Source organism: Marmota flaviventris, chromosome 2, assembly GCF_047511675.1.
Source record: "Marmota flaviventris isolate mMarFla1 chromosome 2, mMarFla1.hap1, whole genome shotgun sequence".
Taxonomy (NCBI): domain Eukaryota; kingdom Metazoa; phylum Chordata; class Mammalia; order Rodentia; family Sciuridae; genus Marmota; species Marmota flaviventris.
In genome coordinates, this window is record NC_092499.1 from 158,573,606 (window position 1) to 158,593,748 (window position 20,143).

Consider the following 20,143-nt stretch of genomic DNA (forward strand, 5'->3'; position numbering starts at 1 on the left):
TCCCATTTCATTTTTTAAATATCTTATTTAAGGTAGATGTTTATCTCAATCTAAGATTTATTTTTCAAATTTTAATTTTACTTAAATTTAGACATATATATTTAATGCAAAGTGTTTCCCCCATTCCTATCCCTTACCTGGAAAAACTGTTTAGAAGTCAATAATGTCATTCATAAATACATATATGAATATATGTATGTATATATGTTTATAGTATAGAAGAGGGAAAGAAATAGATAACAGAGTAAAGGGATAAATGGATTTTCTTCTTTGTATTTCTGTGACTTTTCAAAGTTTCTACAGTTCTTCTGTAATTAATAGGAAAAACATAAGGTACCCTAAAAAATGCAATTAAACGTACTGAGTTCTTATTCTGTCAGACAACCATTAAGCACAGTCCTACTGAGTCCTCCACAACTCTGGATAGATGCTCTCTTTTATTTAGGAATAAAAGAGAAGGAGCACAAGGAAGAAAGGAACTGGTTCCAGCTTGATTTAAGCCATTGACTTAAGCATATTGACTTTAAGTCCTGTTCTCTGGGGACACTTCCATCTGATTCCTGTTTAAGGACATAGTATATAAATCTAAGAAGAACTGAGGACTACAAAGGAAAGAGTTACCAGAAAGAACAAAGGAACTGGCAACCACTTTGAGTCAAAGGACTTGAGGGAGTCTCTGAGACTGCCAGGAGGGAGAAAAATGAAGAGGCGACAGTAGCAATGGTTTTGGTTTCCTGCTCCCAGATGGTTTATACTGCAGAGAATACAAGCTCCTAGGACTCCATATAGTTTCCAGCATTGCCTTTCTTATAACTGAGCCCTTCAGAAACAGCCAACAGAGGTGACCCAAGTGTGCTCACAGATGTGGGAGGGGCACAACCAGCCATGAACTGGGGAGGTTTTCCCCAAGGGGTGTTAATGTAAACATGTCTGCAGCCACAGTGAGTGGGATCAGCCCAGTTGGGCTACTGTACAAAGAATTTCACTCCTCCACTTGTTTGCATTTGGTGGGGCAGCAGATGAGTGTCTGGTGTGTGGTGGTTCTAGGCTACCAGCACACTCAGAAACTCTGGATGTTCCACCTTGGAGGACTGAACTATAGAAATAGAGAGGCAGGGTTGGGGCTGTAGCTCAGAGGCAGAGCACTTGCCTAGCATGTGTGAGGCACTGGGTTCAATCCTCAGCACCACATAAAAACAAATAAATAAAGGCATTCTGTCCATTTACAGCTACAAAAAATAAAAATAAAGAAATAGAGAGGCATAGGCTAAGGCTCAGGCAAACAGCTCATCCCTTCCTCCCTGAGCAACCTGCTCTCAGCCCCACCTACTGCTCTTTCCCCTACCTGCTCTCCCAGGCATCATTGACTTTCTCCTTCAACATGGTGTGACCAGGGTACTAGGACAGGGTACTGTGCAGGGCATACAGAACCAGGACAGGTCCCTGCCATCCCCATGACACTGTCAGTTCTTTAAAGTAGGATCTGCCTGTCCTTTTCATCTTATTCCTTTAATTGTCTGCTTTTAATTCATGTTGGCACATTGTCAGTTTTCCTTTGCTGTGTGCTGGATGAGTGAATGAATGACTTGTTTCATCTCCACCATTCCCCACCTCGTTCTTATATGTCAGTACTGCCACCCTTATGGTAGCTTCTACTCTTCCTGAGGTCCTTTCCTACCTTAGTACCTGTGCCCTGATACTCCCCACACAGGAAACCCTGGCTCTCCATCTGCATTCTTCCAGGCACAGCTCAGCTCTTTCCCCCCTCTGTAGTCGTTTTTTCTGCCTGTCGTGTCTCCCCACCTCTCTCTGCCCAAAGCCCTTTTGTCTTGCCTGCTACAGGTCTCACCATTTTCTTCTTGTATATTTCTAGCTTCCCGAGTTAAGAGACTTGCCAGCATCCACTCCCTTTTTCCCAGTCCCTCAGCATTTTATCTTCCCTTAAGCTTACCATGCACATCCTTCAGGAAGCCATGCTAGGCATTAGGTATAAAATAGTGACTCATAATATGTAGGAAAATAATCAACATGTCAGATAGGTCCTGACAGCCCTAGTGCCATGAAGGATATATAACAAGGATGAGATGAAGCTGAAGTGCTGGAAGTGGTAGGCTGCCAATCATTTGGATGAGTGTGGTGGCCTCCTGCAGGAGATGACTTTTTTTGCCAGAATCAGAAAGATGAAACAGTGCAAGCTCCACTGGGGTATGGGTGTTCAGGCAAAGCTAGGAGTGGGTACAAAGGCAAGGGCAGAAAAAAGCCAGGGTGTTGGAGAAATGGAAGAAGGCTAGTAGAGATCGGGTCATCTGGGTCTAGATGGCTGTGGAAGGTTATGAAGAGCTATGGGTCTACCTCACACCTCTCAGGTAGTGCCTATCAGTAACTGTTTATTCTGTAGAATTAAAATTAATCATATTTTCCTTACCTTCTTTGTCATCTTGTGTGCTTGTCACTGGGGTACTAAACATTGACCTTTCAGTGTTATTTGTATTGTGCACATGTCAGTTGGTGGCTACTTGATGTGACTTGAGTGAGTTTTTCTAGTCCAGTGACAGATCACTGACAAATTCTTCTGCTCTAGCTAATGAGTAACAGATAGTCTTGTAACCCCAGGTTCTGGCTAGGGAGAAAAGGACAGGGTGCCCTTTCATGTTCCCCTAGCATAGTAAAGTAAGGTCTTTCAAATACTGCCTCTTTGACATCTATCTCACAAGAAATGGAAGCATCTAGAAGATGGTGGTGGTAGAGACACACACCAGACTCAGGAGTGGCATTCAAAGTTAATGAGTGTGCCATAACGCAAGAGTTACGTTCTCAGAGTCTCTAATTTTACAGACTATAGTATGTTAAACATATAGGCCAAGTTTCATTTCAAAATATAGAAATTTATTTGATCAATCCCTTTGTCTCTATGTATAAAATGAAGAGAACATCTACTTTACAGAGCTGTCAATGAAGATTTATCAATAAGAGAATGAGTAAAATTCTTGTAAAAGGTTCAGTGGATTCCCTAAGTACATGCATGAAAACATGAATGGTGTGACTTGTACTTTGTGTACAACCAGAGATATGAAAAATTGAGCTCTATATGTGTAATATGAATTGTAATGCATTCTACTGTCATATATAACAAATTAGAATAAATTTTTAAAAGATGAAAAGAAAGTGATGTGAAAAAAACTTTTTGTAAAATCAGAGTAATGGGAGTATTGGGGAGTGAAATTGATGAAATTATGTTTTATGTATGTACAATCATGCTGCAATGAAACTAACTGTTCTGTATAATTAAAATGTACCAATAAAAAAATAAATGCTGAAAACAAAAAGGTTCAGCGGATAAGGGACATTCAGCAACATACTCTATTATGTAATTTCCTGTAGTTGGAAAAAAAATGGTTTATGTGAGCTGAAGTTTTTCAATTTCAAGTGATTAAATGGCAGCTACTTATTTCTATACAAAAATTGTATAAATTGACATAATTAAGCTAAACAAGAGCCAGTTTTAGAATGGTGGTGTGATCATGTATGACTTCTCTATTAATCATAGTTTTCATCAATTTTATGCAAAACAAATATACTGTAATCTGAGAAGAAATTTTATTCTTCCTTAGGGATAATACACCTGTCATGTATTTATTTTGGAATTTTGTTTCCTTTTATAGTTTCCTAACAAAATTGTGGCTCAGGTAGCCTGTGATATTCTTCAGTTGCTGGTTTCCTACTGGGAAAAACTTCAGATGTTTGAAACCTCTCTGCCTCGGAAAATGGCAGAAGTAAGTCCTTTTCCTTGAATGCTAAAACATACACATTTCCTTTTTAGTATATTTGATATCTGATTAATTAGAGACTCTCAAATAATTACTAGAGAACCAACCATTAAATTGCGATGTGGGTCTCATAAGAGCAAGCTGGACTTGTTCTTCTCAGCTATGATTCTAGGCACTACAGAAAGAAGCCAGCAGTGTTCCAGGGCAGACACTGATACTTGGGGAGTTTGAAAGGCAGATACATCCACAACAAAGAGACCTTTTATGGATTGGGTCTTCATTCATCTCAAGTAATTTGGATGGTGCCAACAAGGAGTAAGCAGCTGGTTATGATGCCCTCTGTGCAGGGCGGAGGAGGTGTCTGTTGTGTAAAGCAGGAGTTCCTCCAAGACAAAGCCCTGGACCCTTCTGTCATAGCATGATTACCCATCTGTGATGAGATTACCACTGTAATACCCTCTTGTTCCATTGGTTGGTGGGATTGGAGAGGAGAAGGATCAGGAAGAATAATTTCAACCATAGCATCCTAAAGTGAGTTCCATCTAAGAATGCTTTGCTTATATATGAGCAAGTGTCCTCACTCATAGGTACCTGGTGGCAAGTCACATCCATTCCTGCCAATTTTTATAGCTGCACTTTTAAAACATGTTCTGTCTTTACACATCCAGGGGTAACTGTTTGAAGAAATTTGATTTGTCCCCATAAGGGATTGTAGGGTGAGAGAAGAAGTGATGTTGATTTATTTTCTCTCAGCCCTAGACAAATTTCACTGGAAAGATTACTTTGTTCTCCCAGAAACACATCAGAAGTCAAATATATATATATATATATATTTATCTTAAGTGACCTACAGTGAAATAGAGCTTTGGATATAGTAATATAAGATGTAAAATGTAAAGTTGGATTTTAGGGCAACCCTATAGTTTGTCACCTAAACAGGAATACTTTTGTGAATTAAAGGGGTGCTATGACAGCAGGACAGCAGGTACAGACTGGGGTAATTATAAGAAATTGAATAGGAACATTTTTTCATAATTACTCTTAAGTCCTTTTTTATTTCAATATGAAAAGTGAGAGAACTGATGGTAGAAGTTATATGACTGCAATGAGAGGTAGTCCTTTCCCTTGAGCCCCCAATTACACCACCAACAGATTATGTGGAAACCAAATATGCCCCCATGCCTTCCCATAATTTTCAAGATCATACCACACAACTGACCCTCAGCTTTATATCACCTTCCTCCAGTGAGTTAGCACAAAGCTGGATTTCATTGCAAGGTCACCTTTTAAGATATGGCTTCTAAAACTATTATGCTGGTCTTTTTGGCACTTATCTTTTATGCAGATCCTTGTGGCTACAATTGCTTTCCTATTACCAAGTGCTGAGTACTCTTCAGTGGAAACAGATAAGAAGGTAGGTGGCACATTAGCTAACTTTTCTCTAGAGTTTGTTTTTAAATGTAAGACAGAATTATAAATGTAGTATAAATAGTGATAGCCTTTATAATATCTGCATACATTGATTTTAACAGATTATTAACATATTTTAACAGATGCATTAATTTTTATGAAAACGCTATCTTATATTTACTTATCTACCTAGAATTTGGGTGTCCATTCAATAATTTGTATATAGAAAGAATTTTCTTATATATTATTATACATAGTGATGTTTAAAAGACTGCAACATAACATAATATTTCTTCTTCCAGTTTATTGTATCCTTACTCCTCTGCCTCTTGGACTGGTGCATGGCATTGCCAGTGAATACCCTTCTCCATCCTGTGTCCACAGTGGTCCTGGAGGAGCAGCACCCATCCCGGGCCCCCTTGCTGGATTATATCTATAGGGTAAGTCTTCACTTGAGCCTCAAGGCATGGACTATGGACCTACATGTCAGAAAACTACCAAAATGTCTTTTGTGCACTTATTTATCTATGCCCTTTTGAAAAAGGACTCGTGACGAGTTAAAATATTTAAAAAGAATAACTTGAGATCTGAAAGGAGGAAGATAAAGTTTTAGAGAAGTAATGATTACCAAGTTAAAAATTCATGCATTTTTATGACTCTCATCTTTAATTTTAAGTAGGCTATTCTTTGATCAGTATTCCCCAATTTTTATGGAATGTGGTCTCTGGGTACTTAATTTAGAAAAGAATTATTTATATTATAGGAATAATCACAGTGTTCACTTGCCAAAAATCTGTTTATGCAAGGTAGGAAAATGTATAATAGTTACAGTAATCTGGTTGCTTTAAAAAACATTAAAAATAAATTAAAGAAGTTAATCTCGTGAAAAATAAGAATACTTCAAAAATCTTAGTTAAATTTGCTTTTACTAAACTATACTTTAAAAATTGTTCATGGGATCATGAGTCATGCTGATTTAAACTTAAAAACTGTCTTGAATTGGCCAGTAGGCTCTGCTCATTGAGCCCATTCTGCCCTCCACCACAAATAACTTATCCCCCAGCCACCCTTCACCTCCTGATTCATTTTCTTCTACCTGTGTCTCCTTTGGTGGATGGAGGAGGCCTTAGGTATGTGCAATCACTGAGAATGGTGAAATAATCACTTTTTAACTTTTCTTTTGCTTTGAGAATATATTTATTGTCATTGATGTGAAAGAACACATCAGTGTCTTGCTAACAGCAAAAAGATATTTAAGGATGAAAAAGACCCAATTTTTTTAAATATTTTTTTTTAGCTGTAGTTGGACACAATACCTTTATTTCATTTATTTTTATGTGATGCTGAGGATTGAACCCAGGGCTTTGCACATGCTAGGTGAGCGCTCTACCGCTGAGCCACAACCCCAGCAGGACCCAATGTTTTGAAGTATTCCCAAATAGGAGTCTTAGCTCTTAAGAGCCATGGTGATTGGACATCATGAGTATCAGGGGACAGGAGATGATGACATCCAGGGTGCCATTTCATCTGTTTTCCACAGGTTCTGCACTGCTGTGTTTGTGGCTCAAGCACATACACCCAACAAAGTCACTATACACTGACTCTGGCTGACTTGTCATCCACGGATTATGACCCCTTTCTGCCACTGGCAAACGTGAAGAGCTCTGAGGCAGTTCAGTATCATTCATCAGCAGAACTGGGGAACCTGCTGACTGTTGAAGAGGGTGAGTATCGTTCCAAATATATCTTGTGAATAAGGAGAAGGAAAGATTGAAGCCTTTTGTCCAGTGCTTGCTGTGTTATTATTACTGTTTTTAACCTGGTTGTTGAAGTTAAAATCCTAGTTTTTAGAGTCCTCTATGGATGGCAAATTCTGCTTTCCCTTTTTGTTTCCCTGGGGTTTTTTTGCCGTTTGGCGGGGGTGGGGGGGGGGTTGTTGTTGCTGTTGTTGTTTGTTTATTTGTTTTTTTCTCTCTGCTCCTTCCCCTTCTTAGTTATTCAAACAGCTTTGTGTTATTAAAGATCCATATGTCTCAGACCCATGGAATTCTCAAAAAAGTTTCATTTTGTGTCCTCAAAGAGTTTTGCGTCTGATTGGAGAGACAAGAAAACTCCAGAAAGAATCATTTCAATTTTGGACTAGTGGCACCATGGGAGCTTCCCATTGAGAGGGACCTAAGCTAACCTTGGCAGGATGGGCAGGCTTCGAAAAGAGCTTATAGACTCTTCCAGAGTAGGAGACCCTCATGGAAGGAGATGGGAATTTACTTACCCCTGTTTGAGGATGTCTCTGCTTGTAGCAAAGTCCATTTTAGAGTCTATGAGGATTGTCAGGACTTTCCTCCTTAACCATCCCCCGTCCCAAATGATAAGCACCCAGCTCTAGAATTTGGATTGTTGAGTTGGAAGGTAAGTGTGGCATCTGTATGAGTGATCAAATTACATAGAATCAAACATACAAATGGGTGTATGTAAAACTGGCAAACATTGAATAATATGAGTGGATTAATATCAGTGTCAGTTTCCTGATTGTGATATTATGCTGTGATTATGTAAGATGTTACCACTGAGATGAAGACTATTTGAGATCTCTCTGTATTATTTCTTATAATCATATGGATCATTAGTTGTTACAAAATTAAAAGTTAAAAAATGTGGGTGTGGAGTGCTAGACCATCCAGGGAAGGACCAAGAAAGAAACATGTCTAGGAAGTCATGGGAAGAAAGCAGGTGGCACTGAGGAAAGTCAGCAGTGCAGATGCCTCAGAAACTCTTGGAGAAGCTGAGAGCAAAAAAAGGAGCTGATTTATTTCCCAGTGGTGTTTGGCCATGAGTTTTGCCAGAACACTTTGGGCAGAGTGGTTAGTATAGCCAGATAGAGAGACAGATCCCTCTTGTGGGGCTGGTGAGAGATGGAGTGCTGTAGGCCATACTTGAGGGCCCATGGTACAGGGATGATTGTAGGACCATGGAGTCTGAAGTATGAGTCAGGTGAAGATGAAGGGAAAGGTGAGATGAGGATGAAAAAGAGTAGGGCCTTGAAATCTGACAGTTCTGAATTTTAACTTCATTTGATAGACAAGCAAATGAAAGTTAAGGGATTTTCTCAAGACTGTACAAGTCAGAAATAATGGAGGTGGGATTTGAGTCTAAGACTTAATGACCATTTTCCTGAAATAAATTTTTCACTGAGATTTTTGTCATAGGCTAAAGACTCTTGTTTTGAGTTATTCTGGTTGTGGTAAACTTCTGTTATCCATCTTTTTTTTTTTTTTTTTCTGTACCAGGGATTGAACCCAGGGCCTTTTACCACTAAGTCACATCCCTAGCCCTGTTTATGTTTTATTTAGAGACAGGGTCTTGCTAAGTTGCTTAGGGCCTCACTAAGTTGCTGAGATTGGCTTTGAACTTGAAATCCTCCTGAGCTGCTGGAATTTACTGGTGTGTGCCACTGTACTCAACTCACCTTCCATTTTCTTAATCATTTAATTGTCTTTTCCTGGAATTCCACTGTCTGTTAGCTGTAATATCTTCTTGAAATTTTCCCCACAATTATAAATTCAAACCATATTTATATTAAGTAATCAGAATAACTCTTGATCCATTTCTTTTGCTGTTTCCTCTTTTGCAATCCATGTCTTACAAGAAATTAACTTACTTTTTCCTAAAGTTATTGACATTTATCCCACATGGCTGTCTCTAAAACAGGTTCACTACTCAATATGACTTGTTTCTTGAAAATAGCAAAAGATTAATAGGTTAGTGAAAAAGGAAAAACCTAAAAATGCACTCTGATTTTGATACCATTTTCCTTTCTATGCACAACACTCCTTGACTTGAATATTCATTCTCCAGAAGACTTCAGGATCTTATGCACCTGTTCCCAACATAGTTCTATGGTACTAAAACTAATTGCTCAAACTTCTATGACAAAAGAATTTTTAAAATTTACTAGCAATTTAACTAAGTAAAAAACAAGATGCTTAAAAACAATATTGGCATGCACAAGCACTCTTGCTAAGTGGGTACATCTTGTTAAGAGTGAAGAGGATAAATAAAGGTAGTAGATTTTAGGTTAAATAAAATGTGCTCATTTATTTCACTCATTGTCACAATTTGTCATTCATTACAAAACTATTTGAATTAGATAATGTCTCTGATAAGCAATATTATATTTTTATCTGTTATTTTTTATGATTCTTTCTTAGACTATTATCTAATACTAGGTATATTTACTACTTTAAAAGAAAGATACAAGGAGACATGGTAAAGCTATCAATAGTAGACTTGTTTGCTCAGATTGCTTATCACTTATACCTAATTACTTAAAAGAGAAGGGATTGGAGGGGTTTCAAAAAATGAAATTTAAAGGATAACCTAAAATACTACTCTTATATTTCATCCATAAGTTTAGGAAAATAAAATAAAGATATTTGAACTCTATTTTTTAATAATTTGTGGAAGTCATGAACTTGTTTTTTCATTAACCGTCCAACTTTTTTCTTTGTTTTTCAAAGAACCCACAGGCAGTGCAGTAAGTCATTGTTATTTCATAAAATATTCCCTTTCTTCAGTTTTCAGTATCAGAGCTATTTTAGATTTTTATTGGATGTGTCATTGTGTCATGGTTTATAACCTGATCAGTGTGACTCCAGGTTAATTTCCCATTACAGAATTCAAATACATTCATAGAATACACATTTATATTTACCTTAAATTGAAAGCATAACCTATGTAAGTAAAGGTAGAAGAAAGGTGACTTTCTAATTGTTATTTTCTACCTTGGGCCTTTATCAAATTAGACCTTTATTGGTGAGAGTTTTATGCCAGTTCTGCCATGCAAATATGTATGAAGTAATTTGCATTATGAACTCACCAACTCTTGGCTAGCTTCATGTTTGCTCTTTGGGGCATTAACATTTCTTAGCTTGAGTGTTAAATCTGGGCCTTAAATTTCTTAGTTGTGTGGAAATCATATTCACTTCTCCCAGGGTTTGGGAGAGAAAGTTTAGTTTCAGAGAGAAATGTAGATGACTTCCTTTGCTTCTAAAAAAAAAAAAATGAGTGTTTTGATATGAAAATTTATTTTCCATTATTGAATACATATTTCTTATTCATTATTAAAAAAAAAAAAAAAAAACAAGAAATCCAAGAAAACTCAAGATGATCTTACTCTCCTCAGTCATTACCCAGAATTTCTTAGATTGGGGGATTTGATTTTTTTACCTCCCTTACGTTTCATACATCATAAAACTGATGTATCATAAATAAGTCAATTAGATTTTAATTTCTAAGGGGGAGGGTATGCAGCATTAAAATATTTACATTTACTTAGGTTTGATTAATATTTGTTTTTTTCATATTTCCTAAAACTTCAAGCTCAAATTATAAACCTTAGTTTATTTAAATATCTAGATTTTTTTTTCTGTTAAAATTAGCGGTTTCATTTTCACTTGTTCTTAGATTAAAGCATATTGCTTTCATAAATTTGACAGATTGAAATTTCCATAATTACTTTTAAGTTTAAATCATCATTTCAATTCATGTAGATTTAGTTTATCTGCTTCTTCCTCCTTATGCTTTATTTTACAAGACCCCCTTACACTATTGTTGTCAAAGTCTTTGTATACTTTGTAAGTATTAAAAAATTTACACATCAGTTGCTTTTGAGCATTTAATCTTCAACTAAAAATTTAGTTAAAGTCTTCTAAGTTTCTCCATGATTCATTAGTATGTCAGATTCTCTTAAATATTTAAAATGCTCTAACAACTAAACATAAATTGTCACAATAATTATTAAGCCAATTGCTTTGAATATATTTAAGCAGTCACAAATTTGATTAATTTCCTTTCCAGGTCTACATCCACCCCATCAAGGGAAGCAAGGTACCTCCCTAAGCTACTCTCCAGCCCCTAGCTGCCCCTGACTCTGAATTTTGTCCTTACCAGAGCTCTTTGAACTATGAGCTCCTTGGGTTTTGTTTTGTTATTGTGGTGTTGAGAATCAAACCATGGGCCTCAGGTATGCTAGGCAAGTGTTCAACTACTGAACTATACCCCCAAAACTGACAACTCTTTAAGGAAAAGGACATTTTGCTTTTTCTAGTCCTATGTCTACAGAATTTTTAACATCCCTTTCAGAATGAGTTCCTCCTGTAAATTGTTTTTTTAGTAGTCCATTTGAGTTATGCTTTTAAATTAAAATAGAATTGTTTAAAATAAATAGTTGAGGGCTGGGGATGTGACTCAGTATCATATCAGTGCCTGGTATGCCCAAGACTCTGGGTTCAATGCCCATACCAAAAAATAATAAAATAAAATTAAAAAGTTGAAGCAAAGTCCTAGACTAAACCAACAAACACCGAAACCTGGTGGCATTCAGTTTTAATCTTCACTGTCTGTTCATTCTTGGCTGTTCACAGAGAAAAGGCGAAGAAGTGTGGAACTGATCCCTCTGACTGCCCGAATGGTGATGGCCCACCTGGTGAACCACCTGGGTCACTACCCTCTGAGCGGAGGCCCAGCTGTGCTGCATAGCCTTGTCAGTGAGAACCACGACAATGCCCACGTGGAAGGCACTGAGCTGTCTTCTGAGGTGTTCAGGAGCCCCAACCTGCAGCTGTTTGTATTTAATGACAGTACCCTCATTTCCTACCTTCAGACACCTGCAGAAGGACCTGGGGGTGCCCTCTCAGATGTGAGAGTTATTGTGAGGGATATATCAGGGAAGTACTCTTGGGATGGAAAAGTTTTATATGGGCCTCTGGAGGGACACTTAGCACCCAATGGAAGAAATCCCTTATTTCTAATTTCGGGCCACCATCATCACACATTTGGACCTCAGAAAGATCATTCCCAAATCGAAGAAGGAGATGATGTCCTTGACAAACTACTTGAAAACATTGGCCACACTAGTCCCGAATGCCTTTTACCATCACAGCTAAATCTAAATGAGCCCTCCCCACCCCCATATGGCATGAACCGTGAGCAAGAAAAGGAAATCATTGAGGTCATTTTGCGCCAGAGTGCACAGGAAGACGAATATGTTCAGAGGTGTAACTCTGATTCTTCAATGAAAGTTACCAGCCAAGGGCAACCCTCGCCAGTGGAGCCCCGAGGGCCTTTTTATTTCTGCAGGTTGTTACTCGATGATTTGGGAATGAATTCTTGGGATAGAAGGTAACAATACATGCTAGTCCTTAAATTATCTTTTTCAAATAATTTTTCTTTTTTTTATCAACTTAGGGTCAGGGAAGAAGAAAATAAAAATGGAGATTTTTTTCACTATTTCAACATTATTTTGATAATGATAATAATTAAAATTTATTTTGGCTGCTAAATTAAAGCCAGAAATGGAACTAATTATGCTGTACTAATGCACACATTGAATTCTAAATACCTATTGAATGTTTTAGAGTTTGAAGTATTTCCTTTGTGTATATGTTTTATTTACTTACTTCTCTGGCCATTATCATTTCTACTTTAATGAAGATGTAAATGGCAGATACGCCTTAGATCTGATGAGGGAGGTGGGTGTAATGAAACTTTGATGAAGCATAGAGTGGCCCAGGAGTTCAAGAGGAATGATTTAGTCCAGTGGGAAGTATGGGACAGTGGAGAAGACCTCAGGGAAGAGGATAGATTTGACTGGATCCCGATAGTGGAGTACAGTTTTTAAAGAAATAAGTGTTATGCAGAAATTTGTAGGAGAGCTGACTGAAAATACAGAACAAGGCCACACTCAATTTATCAGAGTCATCCAGTGTCACTGGACAGTAATGGGATGCAGTGGGATTTTTATGCCTTGACATATGAAGGTGAATGGACTTGATTCTATCACAGATATTTAGTGAAATGAGGTAGCAGATGGATGGATGATAGATAGGTTTGTTAACTAACTCAAATGCAGCAAAATTGACCATTGATCACATGATTTTTTTCTTCCATCGTTTTTTTCTTTATAGGAAGAATTTTCATCTTTTGAAGAAAAATTCAAAATTATTGAGAGAATTGAAAAACCTGGACTCTCGCCAGTGGTATGTGAAAGTATATCAGACCACCTTTTCCAGTTCACCTGTGTATGTGTGCTTAGAACCCATGGGTAGTTCTGTAACCTGGAATCTGCTGACATTTGCCCCATCAAACCTTTGATATTTATACCCTTTAGGAATAACTCACATTTGTTACTCTAAGAAGAGGTCGGGGCTCCCACTTAACCTCTGCTTTTGATTGAATACCTTTCTATGTCGCAGTCAGTGGACATCCATTCTCATTTATTCTCTGCAACTGTCTCTTTTTCTGATAAGGAAGTAGATATTTACCTAGATTAAACAAGTCATAATCACCTATACCATATTATTTGAAACCATATGAGAGTGACTTCATAGTCCTTGCTGTGCAACCTGCACTGGCATTCTGTAGTCTTGGCTTTAAAATGTTGGAAAGGTTAGAACAAGCATGTTGAAATTAATAACTCTCTATTAATGTCTCATTTTCAAAGCTGGTTACATTCTCAAATCTACCCTTTTTTCTGTACAATATCAGAATCATTTCTAGAAAGGAGTTCACAATCATGAACAGTTTTTGATTTGGGGAAATATGTGCTTCCAAAACCACCTAAGTTAAGAATATAATCCTCAGCATTTGACAGATACTTGTTAAGTCTTGAATAAACTGATTCCTTAATGTTTAGTTTAAAAAAAAAAAAAAAAGCTCTTCAAAAATAACAACAACAACAAAACCCTTTGCTTATTCCCCTTTAGAAATATCTTAATGTTTCATTGGCACTCAAATTTAGGTTGTTTTCCCCAGGCTTGTTTTTCAGCTCTTCCCACTATATTTTATTTTCCTACATTTTTCTTACTCCTTCTTAACTCACAGATTTGTAAATATATTTGAGCTTAATGTTTTCAAAGGATGCTTAAGAAGCAAGAAGGAAAATAAATGACAAAGACCGGCTTTATCTTTATGGGTTCTATCCTGGCATTTGGAAAAATAAGCAAAGCTTTTATTTTATTCACTTAATCATTCATTCACTCTCTATGGTGCTTCCACTTTAAGGCACTTGATTCTCTTGCCTGGTACTTACAGGGAGGAGTTATGACCTGCTAAACAAATATTTTCACCACCCTGTGTTTAGATGGCATTCTTATGATTTTTATAGTTTATTTTAGAGTTCTGTTCGAACTCAAAGTGACACATAATTAAATTTTATTTTCATACAACTTCTTGGTTCATGTCACTATGATTGGCCTGTTAGGTTCACAATTGTGATTCTTGTGGTTTGAATTTCTTTTTTCTTTCTTTTTTTTTTGGTATCAGGGATTAAATTCAGGGGCACTTGACCACTAAGCCATATCCCCAGACCTGTTTTGTATTTTATTTAGAGACAGGGTCTAACTAAGTTATTTAGCATTCGCTTTTGCTGAAGCTGGTGATCCTCCTGCCTCAGCATCTTGAGCTGCTGGAATTACAGGCATGCACCACTGTGCCCTGCTTGAATTCTTAAACTAGGTATAAATGTAAGAAGTAGTGAATTCCAGTTTTAATTTTCTCTTAAATACTTGAATTAAAGTATTTTAATTGAATTAATTTTAAAAGGTCCATTTTTATGTCACTGAGGACCAAGAAGATCAAATCATATTAAGCTTACTTATAGCTATGTGTCCTTTCTCTCCTTCAGAAACATCTAGAATTAAGATTTGAGTCTGTATGGGAATTAGAGTGTATTGGTTTTCTTTTTCTTTTCTCCATTGTTCTACCTTCCCACATTGCCTTCATTACTCAGGACTTCTTATAACCTACACATTGAGGAATGAACTATTTCATGTATGTTTTCTGAGTCTCGGACATGCCAGGATAGCTGATCTGAGGCAATATGAGAGCCTTTTCTTCTAGGTGGCTTTACCACTCTCTGGAGAGTGATAAATATTTTAGTATTATGGAATAGACAGAATTAAAAAGAAAAGAAATATATAGGATTAAATGATTTATTTATAGTTGTACCTGGGGAAAGGAACCTTACTCGGGCCTGAAGGCATTAGCTCATTGTCATTGTAAATGTCTTTATTTCCTGATTTATTAAGTGAAATCTATAGTGAAAAATTTGAGCTTAAAGAATTTTTTAAAACTCATTAGAGATGAAGAATCTGAAGTGTTATTCTTCAGATAGCTCTTTATTGGATTCATTTTCCTGCTTCTTGTTGTTATTTTCTCTCTAGAGGAATACAGATCAAGTTCTCTGGAAATTTTCCTTGAGGGGTTTCTTCTGAAGGACTCAGGGATTTACTTCCTTCTTCCTCTTGTGCTTCAGTATTAAATACTTAAATATTAAATACTGAAGTATCCCAATCTCAGCTTTTTAAGTATATGCTGAATTATTCCCTACTCCTTAGTATTAAGTGAATACATTGGTATCTTGTAATTGTGGGCCAATTTGTGGAGTGTTAATGCACTTTAGTTGCATGAGGTACAATTGAATTAGCTCCCTGGGGTGCTGTTGCAGTAAAATATGGCTTTGGATAGCTGATTGGCAATTCTCTGCCCCTTGATTAACCTTCACTTAAAACCCCAACTCCTGGATTTAGTGTCTTCTTGACATCTAAATGTGTATCAACTTATTTTAAGGTAAAGTGTATTTTCAAAGTTCTTTTTTAAAAAACTGGAACTAATTCTGAGATTCTGTAGCTATAAGAAATCTAGACTGTCCTGTAGGTTGGTCAGATTGTAGGCAAGAACATACTCTGTCCCTCAACTTTCAGGAAATTTCTATTTCTGATATTAATGATTTCTATTTTCAAGGCTTAGATTCTTCTTAACATGTTTTTAGGAAAGGGAGAATCTGTCATGCTACTGTGGTCTATAATACTATGAAGTTAACAATAAAGATAGTTACATCTAATAGTATGATGAACATACATACAAATCACAGTGGGCCTTCTTTTTAAGTACGAATGTCTTCTTGCCACCATCTGGTGAGGTGGATGTTAAAATCATGTTTTTCTTTGTTTGGCTGTTTAATGTGACAGCACAAGGAAATAGCTATTCTGGTCTCTTCCTAATAAGAAAGAAAAATGCATTCTAATGAGGAAGGGGAAATTGTTGATTTTATGTTTGTGTGTTCCTGAATTACCTGTTCCTTCATGCATTGGTTGTGCAGCTTATGGATATGAAGTGCTGTTGATGTTGTAATTACCATTTCAAAAGCCTGGCTCTAATAAGGCCAGACACAGTGTCTGCATCCTAGCAGGCTCTCTGCGGTGCTAACATTTTGGAGGATGTGAAATTTGATGAATGTTTACAACTAAAGGTCACCTTTCCTCACACCCACATCAGTCAGACCGTCATCCCAGCTTAGTTCTCTGTGCTCTACCATTGAGTTAATTAGGACTCAAGGACCCAGGAGCCGCTATAATGGAAAAAGCCTGGACTTTAAGGAGAATAAGCAGAAACATTTCAGATAAACCTGAGGCTGTTTTATGTATGTAGCGTCTATAGAACAGGGAGAAACTAAATGTCAAAGACTTTTAAATATATATAGAGAGAGCTATAGAAAGAAATTGAGTAACTGTATTTTTTTATCCTTTAGTTGAGACAGTCCTTTAGGTCAAAGGTTAGGATATCTATTATCATTGCCATCTGAGATAAGCCAGTAATATTCTAGGTGCTTTTTATTGGTGTTCCCTGTTACTCAGGGCAACAAATAGTATGGCAATTTCAGGGGCTCCTTACTCCATGAGGACAGGCTTCCTGTTTGGGAGCCTCTTCAACATAAAAATCCTCCCTTCTTGTAGCTACCTGTTTCCATCATAAGTCACACCCCACAGGGCATGCTCATGCAATTTCTTGCTTTCCTGGTAGCAGCAGGACAGCATGTATCAAAAGCTTTAACAATGGATAGGCCCCAAGAAATTCTATTTCTATGAATTTATTTTAAGGACAATAAAAATCTTGTGAAACTATCATCAAGATTAAAGATTAATTTCAAAAACATATTAAAGATAATGCAGAAATATCTTTTAAAATATAAATACCCTAGGGGCTGGGACTGCAGCTCAGTGGCAGAGCGCTTGCCTTGCACATGTGAGGGACTGGGCTCAATTCTCAGCACCACATATAAATAAGTTAAAAAAAAAAAAGATTCATTGACAACTACAAAAATATTAAATAAAAAAATATAAATACCCTAAATGAGGATTTGTGTTATGGTTTATTAATATAATACAATGTTGTATAGTCATGAATAACTTTATTGTAGAATCCTATGATCTAAAATTGGCACACTTACAAATAACTAAAACAGTAAATTTTGTTATATATCTCTTACCACAATTTTTTAAGTGTCCATAAGTATTTTTTAAAATTTTTTTTAGTTGTAAATGGATACAATATCTTTATTTATTTTAATGTGGTACTCAATTCTGAACCCAGTGCCTCAGGCATACAAGGCAAGTGAGCTACCACTGAGCTACAACCCCAGTCCAGAAAGTGTCCATAAATATTTTAAGTGTAAAAATTAGTTACAAGACAGAATGTAGTAGTTTCTCACAGTTTATATTTTTGTGCAGAAATGCATTCTAAAATGGTAATAGCTATATTCTTTGCTTATATGTTCAAATTATAAGTCTTTTTTCCTTCTTTTCTAGTTTTTCTAATTTTTCCTCTAAATGTTTATTACATGAAAACTATGGGGCAAAATGAATAGTTATCTAAATGACTAGAAAGAAAAAACTTTCCTTCTCTAATTATTTATATAGCTTTTCAGTTGAGCTTCATTACTCATGCTTATGAAGTGGAAAAATAACCCATACAGAAGGAAATATTAGAAAATTTATTTAAAAATGGCTCACAATTCTAGCAATATGAATGTTTAATCAGATTAGATTTTTGAGATATTAAACAATTAGACAATAGAAACATTTCTGTATTGTTTAGGCACTTGATATTTTTTCTTATGAGATTTTTCAGACTATTAGCAAAAGTGAGGAGAAGGGTAGAACTGCTCTGGAAGTGGTATTCTAATACTAAAGAAACTATAGTAAAAGTCATGGATGGTACTGTTACCGCTGTTGACCAGTGACAAGAGTCCTTGCTTCCCCAATGTTGAAGTATAACACCAGAGAAGCACGCTGAGGCAAGTTTAGAGTGGAAAATAGAAGTTTATTAAAGGACAGCAGAAAAGACTTTCCAGGTGGAAGAAGGGGACCCAAAAGATGGAATCCTGGAAGTGCGGTTGTTTCCCCTTTTTATAGTTTTCGGTGATGGAATGTAGGTGGGAAGGCCCAAGGGGTGGGACACAGGTGGGCCAAAGAAGTAATCTGGGCAGGAAGGACTCCTGAGGCAGCATCTTCAAGTTTGCTGCTCATTAACATTTCTTTGGGATGGGCTATCTTCAAATCTGCTGGGGCTGTTCATTAACATTTCTTTGGGATGGGCTATCTTCAAATCTGTTGGGGGCTGTTTCCTGGACTTCATTAACATTTCAAGAGTTGCTCAACTTTTCCGGGAATTCATTCTCATGGCCTCCATTTTAGATTTCACTCGATATTAGACCCGATTTACCTAACTACATTGACTACCTAACTTTAAATCTGGCTTCAATACCTCTATTTGAATAAAAAGTGTTTCCATCTCCTCTTTATCACCAGATTCCTTGACAGTGGTCTACTTATTCTGGCACTTTATTCCACAGTATTCATAGAAAGTGGTTATTAAGACATTCAAATATACCATCATTTATCTGGTCAGTTTAGCAGAGATTTAGCTGAGCTCCAACTATGTTCAAATCCTAGGCTACACGTACAAAAGATGAAAAAGCAGGGATTGTTTCTTCAAAATGCATATCATGTTCACTTGCTTTAACAGTAAACTTTCCAAAATCTATCATGGAGCAAAATGATAAAGGATTTATGTGACCAAAAAAGGTTTCCTTGGACAGCTCTTCCCCTTACCAGATACCCTCAGAATTCAGCAGACAGGGGTGGTACATTCTTTCACAAAGAAAATACCTAAGTATGTGCTGCTTGGAAGAAGTTTTTCTTTCTCCTAAAGTCATATCTTGGCATATCTTATAGAATCAAGGACCTACCAAGTGTAGAAAGTGACTCAAGGTGTAGAAAGTGACTACCTGTGGGTATGCTGGGGTATGTACATATATCTACTCATAATTGATATCTATTTGAAATGCTTTAAAAGATGATATTATTTAACAAAAATGAAAAGAATTTACCAAATGGTATGCTCTAACATGCTGTGGTTCAGTATATTTAATGTCTGAGTGTGTAGTCTAGGAACGAGACTGCCTTGATCTAGTTCCTAGTCCCATTGCCCTTCATGCTTTTTATTTAAATTCCTTTGTCTCCTTCCAACCACTTCTGCAAGGCAGGTGATATGATAATACTCTCTCTCACACACATTCACACATTCACACACACACACACACACACACACACACACACACCCCTCCCCTGGAAACATAAGTCTAAAGGAAAATATTTCTCCAGAATATGAAGAGTTCAAGGTAGATAAAATGGATGCTTTATTTACCAATGAGCTATATCCCCAGCCCTTTTTGCAAAGAGTATCCCCAGTTGCAAAGAGTAAATGAGATCAGGAAGTTCTCAATAGATGTGAGCTCAATAATGAGAGTTATGCTGATTTGGGCAACAAAATAAAACTTTATACATGAGAAGTCTAACTCCTTTTAATTTAAAAATTTAACAGCCGTGAGACACACAAAATTGCAGTGTTTTACATTGCCGAAGGTCAAGAAGACAAGTGTTCAATCCTCTCCAATGAAAGAGGAAGCCAAGCATATGAAGATTTTGTGGCTGGTCTTGGATGGGAGGTAATTACTTTCATTCAATAGGTATTTATTGACTAACTATATTTACGAATGTATATAAGCTAGATATTAATTACATATGGTTTTGCATGTGTTTTTATAGTCAAATATAGCCTAACTATAC

General features: G+C 36.7%; 1 protein-coding gene across 6 annotated transcripts in view; it reads left to right on the forward strand.

Annotated features, from left to right (window-relative positions):
- Positions 1-20,143, forward strand: part of Ralgapa2 (Ral GTPase activating protein catalytic subunit alpha 2) — a 325,786-nt gene that overhangs the window by 192,057 nt on the left and 113,586 nt on the right. For all 6 annotated transcript variants that reach the window (XR_011706732.1, XM_027955724.2, XM_071608693.1 and 3 more), the window contains 7 exons: positions 3,663-3,773; positions 5,113-5,181; positions 5,480-5,617; positions 6,718-6,901; positions 11,600-12,356; positions 13,142-13,213; positions 19,899-20,022. Coding sequence is in view for 5 of the 6 variants with exons in the window: in XM_027955724.2 (XP_027811525.2) it covers positions 3,663-3,773; positions 5,113-5,181; positions 5,480-5,617; positions 6,718-6,901; positions 11,600-12,356; positions 13,142-13,213; positions 19,899-20,022 (1,455 nt within the window). In the remaining variant the exon portion in view is untranslated. The remainder of the gene's footprint in view (positions 1-3,662; positions 3,774-5,112; positions 5,182-5,479; positions 5,618-6,717; positions 6,902-11,599; positions 12,357-13,141; positions 13,214-19,898; positions 20,023-20,143) is intronic.